General features: G+C 43.1%; 1 protein-coding gene across 2 annotated transcripts in view; it reads right to left on the bottom strand.

Moving 5' to 3' along the window:
• KPNA4 (karyopherin subunit alpha 4) overlaps positions 1–10,649 on the bottom strand; it is a 31,520-nt gene extending 20,871 nt beyond the window's left edge. For both annotated transcript variants that reach the window (XR_014547966.1, XM_083613359.1), the window contains exons 1-2: positions 9,916–10,649; positions 1,595–1,639 (exon numbers count right to left, since the gene is read on the bottom strand). Coding sequence is in view for 1 of the 2 variants with exons in the window: in XM_083613359.1 (XP_083469485.1) it covers positions 1,595–1,639; positions 9,916–9,984 (114 nt within the window). In the remaining variant the exon portion in view is untranslated. The remainder of the gene's footprint in view (positions 1–1,594; positions 1,640–9,915) is intronic.
• Positions 10,650–17,301: the final 6,652 nt, after the last annotated feature.

The following is a 17,301-nucleotide window of genomic DNA, read 5'->3' as shown; positions in this document are numbered from 1 at the left end:
ACCGCATCTTGCGTGCAATTAACTTGTGCAATTTCAATATTGAATGGCTGAAAGCTGGCCAGTTGAAATCCTGCAAATTGCGTGCACGATGGAGAGCTTAAAATTTCCTTTTGCATGTGATATGGAAAGAGCTTTTTATCTCTCAGACGTGCTTACTGGGGCTCTGAAATGCTCTCACAAAATCTTGCAGGAACTCAGATAGCCCTGCAAGATAGCGCGAGAGCATCCCAGAGCATGGTAAGCAAGAGTGGTTCTGCTGGGGTGATTTGGGTATACGAGTTTTTTCATATATGTGCCATCCCCGGAACATAATCTTCATGCAAGATGCTTTTGTATGATAAACTGAAGTCACCAAACAAAATTGACTGGCATTAGATTTAGGGCAATTAAAAAATAGTACTTCACACAGTTCATAATTAGCCAATGGAATTCACTAAAAGATGCAGTAATGGCCATTAGTTTGGGCAGCTTTTAGAAAGATTAGAAAGTTTCATGTTCTCCTCTATGGATAGGCATACTATAGGATCTTCTAATATATGAGTGCTCTCCCATGCTTTCTAAAATATAAGGGAGCTTTCCCATCCAGTCTACAGATTAGCATTTCTTCAATGATTATAGCAGAAATGTCAGGATGTTTGCCTATTTCACACTTCCAGCCAACAGTATGATGAGCAGAAGCAAATACATCACACATAAGACTAATCAGGTTCATTACCAAGCTACTAAACCACACATGTAGCATCCTGCTTTGGAAAAGAAACCAGTCTCCTGGTTAGCATCCCTACAAGCTTCCAGCAACATTTTTCTTGCTTGAAAATAGAGGGGCACACAAAATGGAGGGCACAACAGAAAGCCAGACTTAATCAATGCAATGATTTTACTGTAAATGTCAAAATCTCACCCGTAACTTAAAACTATTTGTCATATATTCACTTGAAGGTAAAAAAGAACTTCAGAATTCATTGGGGGGGGGGGGAGAGTCAAATCATGCTAACATACTAAGTGAAAAGAGAAACTGCCCAATATCTTAACACTGTCAATAAAAAGGCATGATTGTTACATTACTTTAGAACAATGCAATTCAGGAGATAATTGCTAGAAATGATGGGCTTGATCCAGTCTAAAATGGGAGAGCTTCTGTGGCTCATGTTCCTTGACTGATCAGAGGTGGCAGAGGATTCTTTAACATAGGGAAAGGGAACAGAGCACATTTCTATATTCTTTATGGCAGTGGTTCACAAAGGGTATGGCGCGCCACACTGGTGTGGCAGATGAGGATGGCAAGTGTGGTGGGAAGATTCAAGGACAGTCAAAGGAACATTTAAATAGTATAGTCTAGTAATTTTTTTTATTTGCAGAATATGGATAGGTATTTTTTTTCCAAAATCAATCACTGCTCAGAGTTGTTTCTTTTTGTTTTCCAATGTATTTATTATCAGTAATTTTTTTTGGTGTGGCACGAACCAATTTTTATTCTAAAAGTCTGGGCCTGAGAAAAGAGTTTGGGAACCACTGCTTTATGGGGACTGCTGCATCTGCAGTGGATTGGATCAAGCCCACACTAAATTAGGTGATAAATAGCATTAAATCTTACCTTTCTTAATTCCACAACGACTTCATTTCGCTGTCTTCTCATAGTCTGTAAAGTTACACAAGAAAGTTACATCTAGTTTCCACTATTTATTAAGGCACAAACTACAGTGTCTCGAGACCTAAATGTCAATGTGGGGTTCAAACAATTCCCCACATGAAATTATAGGTTAACTATTCGAAGCATGAAAACTGCATACCCTTTGTTGTGGCTGTCTGAATTGGCTGCCTCAAGCCTTAAAAATGAATATTTAGCATTAGAAATTTGATGAAAGAAAAGTAGGTACAGTATTCAACTACTGAAACCAATGTAACTAGTTAAGGGGAAGCCTGGGGTCATAATTTAATACATGGTTTTTCTTTTATAGCTCTCATGTTTATTTTTCTTATTTATATCTTACTTTTCTTCCATCATAGAACGCAAAGCAGGGATCACCCATCTAGACACTGACCAGACCCAGACCTGCTTAGCTTCAGCCAAGGAGATGGGTGATGCTTTTAGATCATACCCTCATCTACTATGGCAAAATGAAGTAACCTAGCTATTGCCAAATCTCATTCTCTCATGAAAGTAAGTCTGATACAGAAGATACAGATTTAGTCTCTCTATCTGAATACTACCTAATGTTAGCAGTGCTTTTACTTCTAGAAAAAAAGGTACTGTTACTATGTATCCTTGAGTACTTGAAGAAAAGAAACACTAACTGTTAGGCAGTTGACATGTTTACTAATTGTATACAGACCAGTGAAACCTGCAACAAAATGAATAACAGTAGCCCACCTGGCCTGAAAAAAAGGATAGCAAGATCAGGTCATGGGTGTGAGCAGAAGGGAAGAAAAAAAAATCAATATTTTTTGTTTTCTAAGCCTCCTGGACCTTCTTCTGCTATGCTACATAAAAACACCAGAAGGATCAGTTTTAGTGCTGGCTGTCAGACCTGAGCCATCTGGGGGGCCAAAACAAGAAAGGAAAACCACTCTTTTCCTTTCCTTCCTTAAACATCCCTGTACATTACAGGAAGTGGGGGTGATTTCTAAAACATTAGGAGACATATCCTCTCAAACCTAATCACACACACCCTTATTTTCTTTAGCTGGCATCTATGTCTATATTCACTAGGAAAGCCAAACTCAGCCAGTTCCCTGAGCGGACTGAGTATACATCCATCCCATAATCCTCAAAGTTAAAGAATTGTGGGATGTGTTCTGCTGGTGCTACTTAGCTCAGGGAACTTGCCTACACTGTTCCTTGTCTACCATCACTGTGGTACTTTTAAGAACAGGGAGAAACAGCTAAGGAAGCTGTATCACCCCATCCCAATATTTTTAGGAAAACTTTCAATTGATCTAAATAGAAGATTGACAATTGCTTTAAAGAAGCATATTTTCATACCAATACTATGGCTTTCAAAAATTAGCATAGATCTGTGCCAAATTAAAAAAGTACTTTAAAAGCAGTGACAAAAATAAGCAATGCATAGAAAGATTACAGAGAAGGAAAACATCTAAAAATACAATCCTATCCAACACCTAACCAACAGTACTGTTGCTCAATATTTAAAGTAAGTATTTCAGGCATGTCCATTCATGTTCTATTGTCCAAAACTGACATTGACAGCCAGAGGTTTCACACCAAGGATTTCCTATAGGAAGGCGTTTCTAATACACACCCATCGGCATACATACAGGCAACAAAATATCTGATTAAACTCAGACAGGGTCAATAGTTCAAGCATGAATGAAAATGTGGCTTATAAAATCTGAGAATATGTTGAGAGCCACTGCACAAGTACGTTTCCAAGCACTATTTGAAGTGTTGGTGCTTAACTTTAAGGCCCTAAACTGCCTTGGCCCTGTATTCTTTGACATTTCCACTGCAGCAGAGACAAGTTAGTTCTTTGTTTAAATTTAAAACGAAGTGAATTGCCTCTTCAGCGGGTGGCATGAATCTTAAAGATACCACAGTCCTTCAATTTTCTCATATATTATCATGGTCTCAGGGATCACTTAAAACAATACCATTGTCCACTGAATTGCTAGAGATTCTGGCCAGCACTGCTCATCTCACATCTTGCCTCACAACCATAAAGATTGGCAATGACTTTGAGTTGCTCCTGCCACCTTCTCCAGTTTGTACTTATATTTCTGAAAATCCAGTTTAAAAAACTGGAGCTGCTAGTCCAAAGGCAATCTTAATATCACGAAGCCAATATGTATCCTCTGAAGTACAAAATCTGATTTTAATGCAGAAGTGACTCCACTTCCAGGATCAAGAACGAATTTCTGCTATCTGCACAGATCTAGGAACCCTCTGATCAGGTCTCACCAACTGCACAAGTAAACCAAGAGATTGCTTTAGGTCAGTGTTTCCCAACTGGGGGCCATATGGGAACGCCAGGATATTCCAAGGGGGCCACAGGTGAAAATCGCGTAAATGGAGCGCTACAGCACAAGGTTAGGGGGCCACAGAGGGAAGTGAGAAGTGAAGAAAAGAAATCAATAATAAAAAAATATTCCTGATTGGCTGGCTATCCGCTTGGCCAATTGCAAGCGGATGGGGGGGCAGCCCACAAGGGCTGAACGCTTCTTTTTGGCATGTGTGTTTTCTTAGAGCAGTCCCAGTTTGTTTCCTGTGGGAGAGGGCGATCGTTGAGGCTCTCGTTTTGATCAGCAGAGCCCATGATCCAGAACCTCCAGGTCAGGTAAGTGCGGGGGTGGGGTGGCAATGGGTAGGCAGTGCGAGTCGGAGCTGCTTGTTGCTACCGCCAGTCTGGACCAAGTGGCAGCCTGGGCCTGGCTCTGCACGGCGCAGGGTGCAATCCACCCCAGCACCTAGCTGAACGGGGTTGTCTGGTGCTGCTGACGTGCATCTAGTAAATAACTAAGTAAATAACACAAAGAAAGCCACAATGAGTTCAGTGAGCCTAACTCCCAGGTAAGGGTTTGTGGGGCTATAGTTTTATCTGGGCAGCCAGGGCTCCTCTGGACAACAATATCTTTTTGCACCAGATCAGTGAGGACCACTTGCTTTTTAAAATTCTCCCGTTTTCACATAACTTCCTGTGCGCCTTTTGGACTCTATCTGTAGGTTTCCCCCTCTGTGTCAAATAAGTGTTGTTTACTTTTTATAATACATAGAACATGGATCTCCCTCAGGAGGTTCTGGACTCTCCTTCCTTGCAGGTTTCTAAGCAGAGGTTGGACGGCCATCTGTAGGGGATGCTTTAGCAGAGTTTCCTACATTGCAGGGGGATGCACTAGAAAGATGACCCTTGAGGTCCCTTCCAGCTCCATGATTCTATGTTTTTCAGCTTCAACAATATTTCATTATCATTTTATGTAACTGTATTTTGTATAAATTATAAAAATTATAAATAAAGCATGTTCTATTTACAAACAAGTTATTTAAATAACTACTTTTCTACCAGTAGGATGGGGGAGGCATGGGTGTAGCCAATATTTTTGTTAAGGGGCAGAACCTCAGATTTGTATTGATTTTTACTTATTGGGGGGGGGAGCTGCCCCCCAGGCTATGCTCTTGGGGTTCCACAGGTCGGGAAACATTGCTTTAGGTGACTGTATTTTTAGATGTAGCAATAAGGACAGTGCATGATCTGAGATTATGTCCCAGGATCTCTTGCAATGACGGCATGTAATTAGAAATGTGGGTCAGCATCCTCTGAAATATTGCAGAGGATCCTGTGATGCATCTCACTCAATATGCACTCAAACTATGTAGCAAAGTATTTCAGGAAGGTCCTAAATCTTCCCACACTCCAACTACAAACCAGCAGAGATTTCAGAGGTGTAACATTCAGAATGTAATGTCCCCAAGCTTCAGCATCAATACAGAATTGCAACATTATAAAAGTAGGATTTGCTGATGACAGCAGGACAGAACAACTTCTGAAGGAACTGTTGAGCATAATGACACTTGAAAAAATTCAAATCACACTACATAATGCATCTATGACAAGCATTAGGAGAGCACTATAGCAAAGGTTTGCTATAGGTCAATGTCAGAGAAACACCGATTTGTAGAGTTGTACCCCAAAGGTCATCTAGCCCAACCCCCTGCAATGCAGGAATCTCAGCTAAAGCATCAGTGACATATGGCCATCCAACCTCTGCTTAAAAACCTCCATGGGAGAAGCGTTCACAAGCTCCTGAGGGAGTTCCACTGTCCATACCACTGTCAAACAGCTCTTACTGTCAGTATTCTTCCTAATGTTTAGTCAGAAATTCCTTTCTTGGAACTTGAAGCCATTGGTGCGGGTCCTACCCTCCAGAGCAAGAGAAAACAAGGTTGCTCCATCCTCCATGTGACACCCTTTAGTTATCTTAAGATGGCTATCATATATCCTCTCAGTCTCTTCTTTTCCAAGCCAAATATAACCAATTCCTTCAAACCATTCCTCATAAAGCATGGTTTCCAGACCCTTGATCATCTTGGTTGCCCTCCTCTGCACATCACCTTCCAGTTTGTCAATATCCTTAAGTTGTGGTGCCCAGAACGGGACACAGTACTCCAGGTGTGGTCTGATCAAGACAGATTAAAGCAGAACTTTCCTTGATAAGGATATTATACTTCTGTTGATGCAGTCTAGAATAGCATTAGCTAAGCATGTGGTCTAGTAAGACCGGTCTTTTTCACATGTACTACCGGTAAGCCAGATGCCTCCATCTTATATTTATGCAGCTGGTTCTTCCTGCTTAAGTGTAGAACCTTACATTCATCCCAACTGAAATTCATTTTGTTAGTTTGGGCCCAGTTCTCCAATCTGTTATGGTCATCTTGAATCCACATTCTGTCTTCTACCACATTAGCTACCCATTCCAGTTTGGTACCATCAGCTAACTTAATTGGACCTGCCTCCATTAACCCCAAACCCCACTACTCGAATATTTTTTTAAAAAGACAGCAAGCTGGTTGTTCAACTCCATAACACATCTAATTGTTTAAAACACAAAGCTAGTTTAAAAGCCTGTGTTTGGACTTTACAAAATAGGTTTATTCATAGTCCACTAACCGTTAAGTAGTGTGGAACTGTGTTATTGATTTGCTCCCCTGATATATGTTATCTTGTATAACCTAATGGGCTTATTACTGTGACATAACTCTATGTGTGCTCAATTACCCCAAGAAATCCAGAGAATGTAGATCTGAGCATCCTAGGCTTTTTCAAGGAAGATATGCAGTTTTTTGGAGGGGGACTCTAAATGCACATCAAATATCCTGCACCCACAGCAAATAATTGGATCAGAGTGCATGAATACTTTGGCAATCAGAGCCTCAGAGACACTAATTTCAAAATGATAGAAGGTCTCTCGTACACTGGCATAAATCATGTCCTTTTCATTACTTTATCTCACAACGATCAAATATTATCTGTAAAAATACTGCTTCAAAATTTATCTCTGCAAAAAATGGGTGCTTTACAAACTCCTGAAAATTAAATCATATGTTGGATTTTCCAACTGCACCTTGGAAACTAGGATTGCAGTTCTAAACATATTTATTGGAGATCAAGCCCAGCATAATACAATGAGAATTAATTCTAAGTAATAAACACACGTGGGATTGAACTGTAAAGCTTATTAGAATTAAAAGTGATCCAGTGTAAAATGCAGTGTTATAAAGGCTTATGTTAAATATGCCTATTCAGAAACAGCAGAACAGTAAGTAAATCCAGATCAGGGTCACAAAGACAGATGGATTTTGGATGACTAAGGAATTTGATTCAATACTGGGGATCCCTTTGTCCTGGGAGCACAGGACTCAGGCAGAAGGTCTGTTTTCAGGAGAGCAGGGAAGTGGAACCTAGGGCTACCATGAAATATTCAGTTCCACACCCCATAGAGTGGTGTACAATCCTACTCTACAGAAAAGCAAAGTGGGAAAGCCCTCTTTTTAAAAAGCTGTATAGTTACCATGTCAACAGCTGACAGACTAATTCCAGTATTTTTCACGTTTTGAATGAAAGCTTTAAATAAGCATATCACAGAACAGATGCAAAATGTTCAGCAGTTGCTGCCTAGAATACATGACATTTATGAAGAATTCAAAGGTTATGCTAGCTGCTGGCAAGTATGCAGGTAAATTAGTGAAGGGCAAAAAATCAGGATATTTTCCCAACTGATTATTCAGAAATACACAATATTTCTATGAAAAAATGAAAAGCAGAGGGCAGCAGTATACAAGTCATGGATTCTTCTGGGAACTCTTGGAACTACAGTTTTTTTCAGAGAGATCAAGGCTCTTGAAAAAAATGCATCAACCTCACACAATTAATCACTTTCACTTAAGGAAAAATTGTGATTTTTAGGCGTCTCTAAATGAAACATGAAGTGCCATCTTATATACATTTACTCAGAAGTCCCACTGGATTCAATGGGATTTACTCCAGACAAGTGTATATATAGGATGGTAGTTTTAAGAATAATAGCTATACTGTGACTATCTTCTCAATTTAAAGATGAGATCGAGGCTAAAGGACTGTTTACCTGCCAGCAATTCTGGGGGCAAGAGAGATATAAACTGGGACATATCGCTTTCATGCACTTAACAAATGCATGTTAAGTGCCATGGGTGGCCAATCTGTGACACAGACAATGTAATTGGCGGGTATCTGCTCACCAGAACTGTGTGACTGCATGTTCCATAGCTCAGCATCTAGGGGCACAAACTATCTCATGGCACACCAGGGGGTGGGGTTACATATGTATTCATTTGGCTCTAGATTGGCAAATGCTCAGAAGAAGAGGAGTTTGGATTTGATATCCCGCTTTATCACTACCCTAAGGAGTCTCAAAGCGGCTAACAATCTCCTTTCCCTTCCTCCCCCACAACAAACTGTGAGGTGAGTGAGGCTGAGAGACTACACCACGCTGGCTTTCAGACATGCCTTGTGGCATCAGCTAGCCAAGAAGCCTGACCACCACTGTTATACACTGTGGTATATAACTTGGGACAGAATCCTGAGCTGCTCCAACCTGTATTGATATTCTACACTGCTGAAAAGAGGGGTAATTATGTTTACATGCTTTTGCTCTTCACAGCTGACTATATCCAAAGCCAGATCTTTGACGAGACACTTGAAGTCATACTCTTATTTTATTTTTAAACACAGGGAAGACACAGATTGTCAACTTGGTGAAAAATACTTGGAAATATTTCCCATTTAACTGCTTTAAGTTTAAACTAGCATTTAAATAAAATGCATGTGAACATGTTTCTTCTGAACACAGGTGAATGGTTCTGGGAGCAGTCGCTACCTTTGAAGAAATGCTGATTAAAATTTGGTTTTAATATGGTCAACTTGGGGCTGGGTTTTACATATTTTAAAACGCTGCATGCGTATTCTGCCTGTTTGCACCGTGACAGTGTGGCTAAGGAGGCTAATTACATCGAGTACTGCCAGGTTACACGGTAGTTTGTGTGTATGTGTGTGTGTGTATATACACACACACACACACATACATTTACAGACACACACACATATACATATACATATATATACATACACACACACACACACACACATATATATATATATAAACAAACTACCGTGTTACCTGGCAGTACTCGATGTAATTAGCCTCCTTAACCACACTGTGTATATAAATATATAAAACGTGTAGCGCCCTAAAAGCTATTTTTGCCGTGGTGTGTAGCTCACAAAGTCTGGTTCCTACGGAGAAAACGCGTGTCACGGGAAGCGGAGAGAGAAAACAGAAGAGAAAACATGTCATCTGACAGGCAGTTTCCATGTCAGGCAGCTGAGTGGGTGGGTAGAGAGGGGCGCCTCCATCCGCTCCAGCAGGGCTGCTGCCCCCCTCCCATTTCCCGCTCTGCTAACCCTGGCCCCAGCTACTGCCCCTTCCCACCCGCCTGCCGGGAAAGTCCGAGGCCCAGGACGGAAAAGGAGAGGCAGAAAAGGCCTGCCCCGCTCTCTCCTCCAACGCCCCCCCCCCCGCGAAGCATCCTCGCCACGGCGAGCAGAAGCGGCCGGGCCTGGGCCCTCCCAAAGCCCGCGGGTACGGAGTGGCGACGCGTCCCCTCGTGAGGGAAAGCCAGCCAACCCCACCCACCCGCCGGCCGGTCTGCCCTGTCTCTCCGCTGACGGAGTGGCCGAGTCCGGCTCAGGCCTCGCCTCGAGATAGGTAGGCCCCGCCACGGGAGATTAGCAGAGACGCCACAGCCAACCGCCTCTGCGGCGGAGGCCTTGTCCGAACTGATCCCCGACCTCGCTTGCCGGCCCACCCGGCCCCTCCCTTCGCGCGAAGCGGGCTGCTAGGCCCGGGCTAAGGAGGGAGAAGAGCTACCTCCAGGTCTCGGCCTTTGTTCTTAAAGTTCTTCAGCCGTTGGTTGTCCAGCTTCTCGTTGTCGGCCATGGCGGGAGGTAGGGAGCGCGGCCTCTCCTCTTGCCTCTCCTCCCTCCTCTTTCTCCGTCGACACCCAGGCCGGACCCAGCCGGGCCCCTTCTTCCCGGCGCCGCTTCCGCCCCTTCGCCTCGCTCGCTCGCCTTCCCTTCTGCGCCGCGGCGGGTCTCCCTGGCTGGCCTGGCTTGGTGGCGGGCTGGCGGGCCAAACCGGGCGGCCTCCTCCTCCTCCTCTCGCCTTCTCAAGTCGCTCCCCGCTGGCTTAGGCCTTCCCAGGGCGGCGGAATGTGCCGGTAGCGAAGGGAAGAGAGAGCGAGAGAGAAAGATAGGGGGGAGGGAGGGGAGGGGACGGGCATGGGGCAGGGGAGGAGGCAACAGCCTCGCTCTCAGACGGACGGCAACGGCCACGCCCACCTCTCCCTCCCTCGCGCGCGCTCGCTCTCCCTCTCGCTCTCCACCCCTCCTCCCGGCACCATCCCCCTCCGACAAGCGCTGGCCTGATTGGCTGGCTCTCCTTGATGGGCAAAGGGGAGGCTCGCCGGCACACTGGAAAGAGTGGAGGTGGGTGGGAGGAAAATACGCATTCGAGGGGGAGGGGGGAGGAGGAGAGGAGAAGAAGGCGGGGCCGTGAGGGGAGCGGACGGCGCGAGCTCGTGTTTCGCAGCGCATTTCCTTCCCCAACCGCCAGGGGGGAAGCGGCTTTTTCCCCGCCCCCTCACGCGCGCACACGCCCAGGCGCGAGGCCCTGGCAGCCATTTTGGGGGCTGTGAGGCGGCTTCGGGAGCGCCGTCCCCGGAGTAGGGCAGGAGGAGCTCTTAGGCTGGCCGCTTTTGGCAGGGGAATAAAAGGCACGCCTGGGTTGTTTTCGGCAGATTTCTCCCTTCCTTCGTTTCTTTCCTCCCCCGCCCACCGTCGTATCGGAGAAGAGCCGGAGAAGCTCGCGGAAAGCCCTGGTTCAGTAGTTGCGCACTAAGTCGCGTTGAGTTCAGTGGTGCGAGGTTAACCCTCAGGAAAACGCGGCGTAGGATCGCAGCCTGTGTGTGTGTGTATCTTTTTTTGGAAACTTGAGTCGCCAAAGTCAGCAGGTAAGCCGCAGGGGCAAGCATGTTCCGAGGGGAGGCACGGTGACGCTCCTTCCCATCTCCGGCGGCTCCTGCCAGAAAACTTGCGGAGCAGAGGCGGACTCAGCCTCGCACACTTCCGATAAAGAAGAGCGCTGATCGAGGACGTGAAATCGGGCGCGTCCTAATCTGAACGTTTGAAAAGACGAAACGGCGCGGTTTTATTGCGCCTGCTGGGAGAACCGAATATGGAAACGACACGGGCGCCGTCCCCGTTTTGCTGTCCTCTGTGCGGTTCCATTGGCAGTTGCCAGGGTTGTAATAAACTTCTGAACTCTTGTTACAGTTGTGATAATTGTATTATTCTCGACTTGGGTTTTTTCTGAGGGCACGGGGCCTTCCTATGCAGAAATTGTGCACATGATAAAATTATCTTAAGACTATGGTTCCCAGTTACTGGGGGTCTCCGGAATGCACTCGGGGGTCCGCCGCTCCATCCCTTTCTTCCCCTCCCAAACTTATTTTTTTTGTCATTTTGCATGGTAATATCGCAGGTGTTACGGTCTGTTTTAGTGCTGTGTACTTTTTCCACATGTTGGCCAAAATCGGTTTTGAAGTCATACCGCAATAACGATTCTGACCAGCAATATGCAGCAATATATATCGCTCCTCTCATGAGGAAGAGCAGGGCAGCTGATTTCAAGGCCCCATGGATATCGCACAACGTTTCTGAGCTGAGGGCGCCCCATCCCCTCCCACTCAAACCATGTATGCAAGGTGACTCCACTTCCTCTCCTCCCCCCACTCATCTGATCTCCCTGACTGCTTCTTCCCTCATGCCTACATCGTGATATATCGGAATATTGTGATGTTTAGCTGCTGATATATCATGATGTTGAAAACCTATATCGCTCAGCCCTAGCCTGTTTTTTTAATACACCTAAAATCCTTTGCTGATTAGAGGCTACCCCATATTTTATTCAAAAAATGGCTTTGCAGAGGTAACTACCATTGAGTTATCAAAAGTAGAGGGGCTGTGGCTTGGCTTTTAAAAAATAGGGGGTCCTCCGTAATTAGCTAATTGGGAACCACTGATCTAGGGCAGGAACTTTAATAATTTTGCAAAAAAAAAAAAAAAGCAAAACAGGAGATGCAATCTTTTCTACTTTGGTTTTTTGAATATTGGTGGGAACTCTCTCCTGCTAAAAATTCTTAAGTATCTAGTGTGACATTCATACTGTCTCCCCACCTGCTGCTCTTGCATAATTGTTAACTGCATGTAAAACCATAGTATGTGTTTCATTCCATTCAATGCTCTGCTTTTGGAACGAATCGGGAAATGAGCATTGGGAAGAGAAAATACATCTTGGTGGTGGAATGGGTGCTAGCCAGTTGGTGCCAGTCAGAATTAGCTTCTGTTGCTAACTTACAAAACTAAATTATTTTTTCAACAAAAATAGCAGGTAGCTGTGCTTGTTCATAAAAAAAACCCAACCAAAACCAACAGTTCCTGTAGTAGAAAGTCTGGACTCCAGTTCCCATTGGCTTAAGACAGGAAAAAGCTTATGATGGGAGAGTGAAGGGAAGCAAGGGTTAGTAGGTCACTCTGATCCCTGCATGGTGCAGTGCCTGAGCCAGCAACCTGGGTTCTCCTTGAACCTTTTCAAAATGGTGAAAGCAGAACAAATACAGGCATCCTCTGATTCTGGTTGTTTTCCAGGTTATCGCGCATGATGGTGGAACACACATAAGCCTGTTCTGCCCCCTTTCTGGCCACTTTTGTGTCCCTCTGATGTGTACATGAGCAGTCACCATCACACGCATATCAAACACATGTAAATTGGTCATTGCCTGTACCTTAAAGAGAGAACACAAGGCGTTAATGTTCTTTTTTGGGTCCTGAGTAGTTCCAAAGGAATAATAAACCTGTGGAGAAGGCATGGGCTGGAGAATCCCACAGAGACCAAACAGACTTAAAAGGTTTTGTTTTCTGAGGGGAAGGGTTACATAAAACAAGGGAATGAAATTGTGAACCTGGCTAGATGAGGGGTTTGTATACTAGAGTGGAAGTTTCGAGCTGTGGGGGATTTAGGGTCTGGCTTGCAGGACAAAGTTGAATTTTATGTCCAAAATTGAATACTGATTCTAAGTCAGATTGATATTTACCATAAGCATCAGTGTAAAAGTACTGAATGCAAAAAAGATTATGTATGTAGCCTTGGATAAAATATCCTAACCTTAAAAAATGCGAGCGACTCATCACTTTACTGGTAGAGATAATGTTAGTTGAAAAGAAAGGTGCTTTAGTTTTTGTCAGCTAATGAACAGCCAGAAGTGTGTGTCTGTGTTGGTCATGTACAAAAGGCATCTGCTGCTAAATAAGATGGATTTGTATCCAACCAGAGCTTTTGGTCCTCATGGAAGAGAGAACAAATTTCCCTCTTGTTAGGGAAGGGAACTAGTATATACCATTGTATACTTCCTCTATCATGATTGCAAAGAAAACACCGTGCCTTGATTGCACCGTCACTTGTAGCAGAAAACTCAAAGAGCCAGGGGCGCATCCTGTATGACAGCAAGACGAAACATCACAGAAACAATCGCTAGAAGAAGAAAAACAATATTTTGCAACCAGTGAAGCTTCTGCACTACTTTAATGAAGACCTCAGCACATTTTAGCATGGTCGAAAAATGCTTCTTGGATCTGAGTGTTCTATATTGCTTACATGCATCATATGCAGGAATTATCATCCCCATATGTTTTAGCTTCTCTTATATAAAATTCCACATGCTACACAGTTTGAACAGGCATCTTTTCAACGTTTCACCAAATTTTAAAGTTTTCTATTGCATTAATTTGGGGTGGGGGTTGTTCCTTTGAAAAAACAAGGATAACTTTTTCCTGCATTTTCTTCTGGACCTTCACATCTTTTTCTTAAGAGTGAGTTAAAACATTTTCATTTTAACTGATAAAAGCTGATCTTTATGCGAGGAATTCAAAGATGTTTTTTACTTAGAGTAGACCCACAAAAATTAATGAACATGACTAAGTTCATTCATTTCAATGCAACTACTCTGAGTATTATTATTATTGGCCTTTATTTGCATAAGTTTAAACAATAAAATCCTACAAAGTCATCCAAATACATTGATAATCCAAACACATACACTATATAAAAGACTAGATAGCCACCGTTGAATAAATCAGGCAACTTTCAATTTAGTTTTAAAGATCTGCTAAATACCCCGAAACAATCTTGGTAGTTTACTCTGAGTAAAACACTGAGTAAAACTTAGTTGAATACCACCCTATGTTCCCATATTATTATATATTTGTATTGTTATTTACTGATATTATCTATAGTCACTATCTTACAACATTCAATAAAGTTTGTTAAAATATGTTCCTGTTGCTTGCCTGTTACCTGGGAATATCAGTGCAGACCATAATGGGAATATTGCTAAGGACTTTGTGCTGGATCCAGGATCTCATATTTCCCAGTTCTGTAATGATAAGAAGCTTATATCACCTACCTAGGTTCCATAGAAATGATTGTGGAAGCCATTGCTAAATTAAGAAATAATTTAGCTTGTAATTCTGTGCATACCTGCTTTGGAATAAGCTTAATTCAAAACACACCACACTCACTTCTGTAAACATGTATGTATAGAGTCCCTGTAGTTTGAAGACAAGCTTAGAATATTCACATGGGAAAATGGGAAATGGAAGCCAATTAGTTTGAACATATTCTTGTCATTTAACATTAAAGGAGGAAAATTTACAATATTCATAATTTAGTATGTGCCCCCCAGACACATCAGGAAGTTTTCCAGTCAGTTGCTTGCCTGTGAATCTGGCTCAGCAGAAGTTTTTCTAATTGCTTAGACCAGTGAATAGCTAGCTCCAGAAACTTTCATGGGAGACCTGCTCTGGTAAAAGGTGAAAAGAAGCCTCTTTGTTGACTTTCCTTTGACCAGAGCTGGCTGGTGACACCCAGTCTTAATCACTGCCAGGCATCTCTCAGATTAACATGCACACCCAGTTCAGAGTTGAGAAGCAGGCTTAAATCCTGACAGCCAAGCTCAGTAAAGGACCTGTGCTTGGGATTTTTATTCAAATATCTTCTTATGCTTGGTTGTGTTTGTTTTTTATTTTAATTGACTTAAAGGCTTGTTACTCAGTGCAGTCCCCAAGTGGCACAACTAGGCAGTACCTAATTGACAAAATAAAACAATAGAAATTCTGCAATGGTCTTTCCAATAAACAATTCCACTTTTCTATATTCTGCAGCTTGTTTTGAACTTCATATGCAACAAGAAGTCATTTCTTTGGCCACAGGCTGCGATGGCAGAGATAAGATTAGAATTTTGCTGCCAATGCAAGCTGAGACAGAGAAGAATTGATAAGGAGACAGCCTGTTTGCTGTGCACATGTAATTTCAGCAATAGTAACCAGAGTAGGCAAAAACTAATGGTTTGCGTAAATACTGTTCTTTTCACGTTTGCCCTAGTTAAGGAAGTCTCTTTCAAAGTTAGGAACAATTGCTGAGAATTTATGGGAGTTCTTTTATCTCGCAAAGAAATAACCAGTATCTTTTCAGGGTTTAACTATTCATTTTTTCTGGAACTGCCCCAATGTTACAGCAATGTTCAGCTCAGTGATTAATGTCCCCCGCCCCCCCGAACTTAATAATGATTTGCTGGTGCACTGTGCCTGCTTATTGCTTCCTACATCCCCTGCTGCCTCCTTTCATTCTTACACTGCAAGCTCTGTGGGGCACAAACCGCAACCCTGCCTGGGGGAGTTTCATGGGGCACTGCTTCTAAGCTGGGCTCTATCTACTCCTCCTGCTTCTTTCCTTTATACTCTCCTGTCCATTTCTTGTTCCATCCTACAACAGATTGTGTAGGCGTATTTTTCTTGGGGGGGGGGGGAGTGTATTTTCACAACAGCTCTGCAGGAAGAGAGCCTCTTCTACACCACCGAGGAGCCACAAATTGATTCAATTTGCTTTTTTTTATTGCCGCCACCCTATCTTTCAAGCCATAAAGATTCCCAAGTGAGCTTGCTTTATTTATTTAACAAAAACTATATACTGCTTGATCGTAAGAAACCTCTAAGCAGTTTGCTTATTTATGTAAGGTTTACTTACTTATGAAAAAAAAAAATAATGACTGCTATCTCAGGGATGGAGCCGCTGGAGCAGCTCACGGTCGCCATAAAAATCTATCGCAATAAAAATAGTGTAAAATCTCCATAAATATAATATGCATATACAATATAAAACAGCATGAAAGAAAATCCAGCCATGCAAATGCCCATTAACAAATTGCAGGAGCTTGATCAACAGCCTGGGAGAACATTGCATTTCACCTTCCTGTAAAAGGAGGCATTTCAGCTGTTGGGAGCTGTGTGGTCTGCTGCCAGGCTACATGCTCCTTTCTTCCCCATGGAACTGCAGGTCGTTTCACTGTCCAAAGGCAGAAAGAGAGAAAAGTTGGCAGCCTGGGTGTAGCCAGGACTTGGGGGGGACAAAACCTCAGCTATCTATCTTGATTTGACTACACCCATGGTTGGCAGATAATCAGTTGCCTGGCTGCACACTTCACATATCGGGGATTGAGGGCCTAAACACATGGTAGACTTAGCCAGTGTCTGAGATGCCACTAAAAACAGCCTTCCTTTTTTTTTTTTATAAATTTTTTATTGGTTTTTCAACACATATTAAAAGACAATACAACACAATACATAAACAAACAAACATATAAACACGTATAATTTCTTGACCTTTCTTTCCTTAAACCTTCTTTCAGCGACTTCCCCATACCTCCCCTTTCTGCATCCCTGTTTTAAATCATTTCAGCAACCCCTAATTTCAATTTCTTATAGCACTTTCTTTAAATCTTTTTTCTCATATCCAATTGTTTGTCACTGCAATTCTATTTTGCATAAAAACAGCCTTCCTTTAGCGGTTGTGTTTATAACAATTGGGACTACTTGCTGGAGGAGACTCTTGAGAGTCCCATGGACTGTAAGAAGATCAAACCTATCCATTCTTAAGGAAATCAGCCCTGAGTGCTCACTGGAAGGACAGATCCTGAAGCTCAGGCTCCAATACTTTGGCCACCTCATGAGAAGAGAAGACTCCCTGGAAAAGACCCTGAGGTTGGGAAAGATTGAGGGCACAAGGAGAAGGGGACGACAGAGGGTGAGATGGTTGGACAGTGTTGTTGAAGCTACTAACATGAGTTTGAAAAAACTGCGAGAG

This window comes from Podarcis filfolensis, assembly GCF_964270895.1.
Source record: "Podarcis filfolensis genome assembly, chromosome: 5".
Lineage (NCBI taxonomy): Eukaryota > Metazoa > Chordata > Lepidosauria > Squamata > Lacertidae > Podarcis > Podarcis filfolensis.
The sequence above is the reverse complement of the archived record's forward strand: the minus strand, read 5'-3'. Positions and strand labels throughout refer to the sequence as shown.